At 40.8% G+C, this 5,255-nt stretch overlaps 1 protein-coding gene across 1 annotated transcript; it reads left to right on the top strand.

Annotated features, from left to right (window-relative positions):
- Positions 1-1,636: 1,636 nt before the first annotated feature.
- LOC131648011 (uncharacterized) lies at positions 1,637-5,014 on the top strand. The gene has a single exon (XM_058917811.1). The coding sequence runs from the start codon at positions 1,637-1,639 to the stop codon at positions 4,580-4,582; it is 2,946 nt and encodes a 981-aa protein (XP_058773794.1). The 3' UTR covers positions 4,583-5,014.
- The last annotated feature ends 241 nt before the right edge of the window (positions 5,015-5,255 follow it).

The raw sequence follows: 5,255 nt of genomic DNA, 5'->3' as shown, positions 1-5,255 counted from the left end.
GTCAATGTCCTTATTGAGGAATGCATCGAAGAAGGTCTACCTGATCCTGAAGAAGAATGGAAATGTTATCTCAATGACTCGGGATACATATCTCAGGAAGAACCATATCCTCCTTCAGAAGAATCCAAAGGCAATGAAACTGAGCCTGTTCCTGCAGAAATCTGGGACACTTTGGGACAACCAAGTGGAAAATTTGATTATATGGTGAAATATACTGCACCTGAAAGTTACAAGATTGCGATTGAGGATATCCAACCAACTGGATGGGGAGATTCCTTTGAATATAATAGTCAACCAGAAGAGGCTTATCAGCCCTGTCAATTTTCTCAGCAGCCTGAAGTTACTGAAGATTTCGGATTCGATGTATCTGCCAAGGTTCATAATCCTGAAGATGGTTATTATCACATAAATGCCATTTTTGAAGATGAAGGGGAAGATGGTCCCGCAACTGACTCAGAAAGTGTCGCTGACAATGAGTCTCTTCATCCTGAAGACTGGGAAATACATCCTGAAAATTCTGAAGATTGTGACTCGTCTTATGCTCTTCAAGAAGTAGAAGAAGACCGTTTCAACTCTACAAAGAACAAGGTTGACAAACCAGGACCTTCAAATCCTGCTCGACCAGCGGTCAATGTCAATACTGAAGATAATTCTGGGGAGAATTTTCCTGAATACATAATACACAGAGGAGTTCGTTGCTACTGGAAGGCTGTCGACGTTCCGAATGTTGTTCGCCGCTCAAAGTAATCACCTCGCTGTTATTTTGACCTCCTGCCTTGCCCAAAGCAGAGAGATGTTTTATAGGGCTTTGCTTTTAAATGTTCCGCCCAAATAACTTTGTGTATAGGGCTTTGTTTTAAAAGTTTCCCTCTTTGTCCTGCCCAAGACAAATGAGTTTGTGTTTAGGGCTTTGTTTCAAAAATGAATCATAAATAAAGTGTCATTTTGAATTCCCTACATTATGTGTTTTATTTTTGCTTTTTCTGGAAATGGTAATCCTAAAAAACCAAAAAAAAAAAAAAAAAAAAAAAAAAAAAAAAAAAACTTTTTCAAAAAAAATCTGCATACACTCTTGCATTCATAAATTTTCTGAAATAAATATAAATCACATGTGCAGATTAACTATTGATAAACCCATTGAATGCAATAACCCTATGCCCTCTCCCAACTTTGAGTTTCCTGTGTTCGAAGCCGAAGAAGAGGAAGAAGAGGAGATCCCGGACGAGATCTCTCGATTACTTAAGCACGAGGAAAGAGCCATTCTGCCTCACAAAGAGCCTTTAGAAAAGATCAACTTGGGTTCTGAAGAAGACAAAAAAGAAGTGACCATTGGATCACTGCTTGATGCTGATATCAAGAGTAAGTTGACAGACCTTCTCAAAGAATATGTTGACGTGTTTGCCTGGTCCTACCAAGACATGCCTGGGTTGGATACCAATATTGTTCAGCATTACTTGCCATTGAAGCCAGAATGTCCGCCGGTTAAGCAGAAATTGCGAAGGACTCACCCTGATATGGCTAACAAGATCAAAGTGGAAGTTCAAAACAGCTCGACGCAGGTTTTCTTGTCACCTCCGAGTATCCTCAATGGTTGGCCAACATAGTGCCAGTTCCGAAGAAAGATGGCAAAGTCAGAATGTGTGTTGACTACCGTGACTTGAACAAGGCCAGTCCAAAAGATGACTTTCCATTACCACATATCGACATGCTGGTTGATAACACCGCTAAGTTCAACGTCTTTTCCTTCATGGACGGGTTCTCCGGTTATAATCAGATCAAGATGGCTCCTGAAGACATGGAGAAGACATCTTTCATCACCCCATGGGGTACCTTTTGCTACAAAGTGATGCCGTTTGGATTAAAGAATGCAGGTGCAACTTACCAAAGGGCAATGACTACTCTCTTTCATGACATGATGCATAAAGAAATTGAAGTTTATGTGGACGACATGATAGCCAAGTCCAGCACAGAAGAAGAACATATTGAATACCTTTTGAAGTTGTTTCAACGACTAAGGAAATATCAGCTTCGCTTGAATCCTAACAAATGTACTTTTGGGGTTAGATCTGGAAAACTCTTGGGTTTCATTGTCAGCCAAAGAGGTATTGAAGTAGATCCCGACAAAGTCAGAGCTATTCAAGAGATGCCTGCACCAAAAACTGAAAAACAAGTAAGAGGATTTCTCGGACGATTGAACTATATCTCCAGATTTATCTCTCAAATGACTGCTACATGTGGGCCAATTTTCAAGCTTCTCCGCAAAGATCAAGGGGTTGTATGGACTGAAGATTGCCAGAAAGCGTTCGACAGTATCAAGGAATACCTGTTAGAACCACCAATATTGATTCCTCCAGTTGAAGGAAGACCATTAATCATGTACCTTACTGTGTTAGAAGAATCCATGGGTTGTATGCTTGGACAGCAAGATGAAACCGGTAAGAAGGAGCATGCCATCTATTACTTGAGTAAGAAATTCACAGATTGTGAGTCTCGTTACTCCATGCTCGAAAAAACATGTTGTGCTTTGGCTTGGGCTTCAAAACGTCTCCGCCAATACATGATCAACAATACTACTTGGTTAATCTCCAAAATGGATCCGATCAAGTATGTCTTTGAAAAGCCTGCCTTAACAGGAAGGATTGCCCGATGGCAAATGCTGTTATCCGAATATGACATTGAATACCGTGCTCAAAAAGCGGTCAAAGGAAGCATTCTCGCCGATCACTTGGCGCATCAACCAATTAATGAATATCAATCTCTCAAGTTTGACTTTCCTGATGAAGATGTCTTGTACTTGAAGATGAAAGATTGTGATGAACCGTTACCTGAAGAAGGTCCTGAGCCTGGATCAAGATGGGGCCTAATTTTTGATGGAGCAGTAAACGCTTTTGGCAATGGAATTGGGGCAATCATCATCACTCCCAAGGGTACTCATATCCCATTCTCCGCCAGATTGCTATTTGATTGCACCAACAACATCGCAGAATATGAAGCTTGTATCATGGGTCTCGAAGAAGCCATTGACTTAAGGATCAAGATCCTTGACATATATGGAGATTCCGCTCTCGTGATCAACCAAATCAAAGACAAGTGGGAAACTTACCACCCTGGCTTGATTCCTTACAGAGATTATGCAAGACGTCTGTTGACTTTCTTCAACAAGGTTGAATTGCATCATATACCTCGAGATCAGAATCGAATGGCAGACGCCTTGGCTACTCTATCTTCCATGTTCAAAGTCAATCACTGGAATGATGTGCCTAAAGTCAGAATTACGCGCCTTGAAAGGCCCGCCTATGTGTTTGCAACTGAAGCAGTCATCGATGATAAACCGTGGTTCCACGACATCAAACGCTTCCTTCAAACTCAAGAGTACCCGCTTGGGGCATCAAACAAAGATAAGAAAACTCTAAGGAGACTTTCTGGCAGTTTCTTCCTGAACGGAGATGTGCTATACAAAAGAAATTTCGACATGGTTTTGCTCAGATGCGTGGACAGACACGAAGCAGACATGTTAATGCATGAAGTGCATGAAGGGTCCTTTGGAACTCATTCAAATGGGCATGCAATGTCCAAAAAGATCTTAAGAGCAGGATACTATTGGTTGACAATGGAATCTGATTGTTACAAACACGTGAAGAGATGTCACAAGTGCCAGATCTATGCAGATAAGATCCATGTGCCACCGACTCTACTCAACGTTCTCTCATCTCCGTGGCCTTTCTCCATGTGGGGTATCGACATGATTGGAATGATCGAACCGAAAGCTTCAAACGGTCATCGTTTCATCTTAGTAGCAATTGATTACTTCACCAAATGGGTCGAAGCAGCATCTTACGCCAATGTTACAAGACAAGTGGTTGTGAGGTTTATCAAGAATAACATCATTTGCCGATATGGTATTCCCAGCAAGATCATTACTGACAATGGTTCAAACCTGAATAACAAGATGATGAAAGAATTGTGTGAGGAATTCAAGATTGAGCATCATAACTCTTCTCCTTACAGACCAAAAATGAACGGCGCCGTTGAAGCTGCTAACAAGAACATTAAGAAGATCGTCCAGAAAATGGTCGTCACTTACAAAGACTGGCACGAAATGCTGCCATTTGCTTTACATGGGTACCGTACTTCAGTGCGTACTTCAACAGGGGCAACTCCCTTTTCTCTAGTATACGGCATGGAAGCTGTGCTCCCCGTAGAAGTTGAAATCCCATCAATGAGAGTCCTCATGGAGACTAAGTTATCAGAGGCTGAATGGTGTCAAAGCAGATACGATCAGTTGAACTTAATCGAAGAAAAACGTATGACTGCTCTATGCCATGGACAGTTATACCAAGCAAGGATGAAACAAGCTTTCAACAAAAAGGTTCGACCTCGTGAATTTCAAGAAGGCGACCTCGTGCTTAAAAAGATCTTGTCTTTTCAACCAGATTCTAGGGGCAAATGGTCTCCTAATTATGAAGGCCCGTATGTTGTCAAAAGAACATTTTCTGGCGGCGCCATGATTCTTGCAACCATGGATGGTGATGAACTCCCACATCCTGTGAATGCTGATGCAGTCAAGAAATACTTTGTCTAAAAAATACAAAAGAACAGCTCGGTAAGTCGAAAACCCGCAAAGGGCGACTTAGGCAAAAATGAGCGTCTCGGTGGACTGAAAACCCGAAAGGGCGGTCCAGGCAAAAATTAGAGACAATAAACAGAAAAAATTCATCCTGGTAGATTGAAAACCTGAAAGGGCAATCTAGGCAAAAATTAGGGATTTATGACAAAGTAACTGCATTAGTCTATACTTCGTCACCTGAAAAGTCTGTACTTCATCAAAGGATCTTCAATCAAATCATTATCAATCTGAAGCGACAAGCACAGTTGGAACTCAAAGTTATTAGAGGGAATAGTGGTTATTGCTTTCAATGTAGCCTTTTCCGCATAATTACCATTTCCAACTTTTGTAAATACTCCATGGAATCACGCCTTTAGCTGATTACCATCCTATTAAATAAATTTGAGCCTTGTGCCCATTTGTTTGCAATCTTTAATTTCTTTTAGCTTGCAAAATGACGCTTTAATTGTGTTATTCGTTTTTGAAAAAAAAAAAAAAAAAATAAGTTTTAAATGAATTTACTTCACTTTTCTTTTTCAAAATAAAAGCGAAATTTTCCTTTGAGTTGTGAACAACGGAAGGAACATCAGCAGTCGTCTCCATAGGATGAACAAAAAGGATTCTCCCGGAAAAATTGTTGAGACAACGG

The sequence above is a fragment of the Vicia villosa genome, linkage group LG2, assembly GCF_029867415.1.
Source record: "Vicia villosa cultivar HV-30 ecotype Madison, WI linkage group LG2, Vvil1.0, whole genome shotgun sequence".
Taxonomy (NCBI): Eukaryota; Viridiplantae; Streptophyta; class Magnoliopsida; order Fabales; family Fabaceae; genus Vicia; species Vicia villosa.
This window is presented reverse-complemented; position numbering and strand designations above follow the sequence as displayed.

What these genes read in the sequence shown, in the direction of transcription:
- LOC131648011 (XM_058917811.1), top strand. Translation starts at nt 1,637, where the DNA reads ATGTGTGTTGACTACCGTGACTTGAACAAGGCCAGTCCAAAAGATGAC.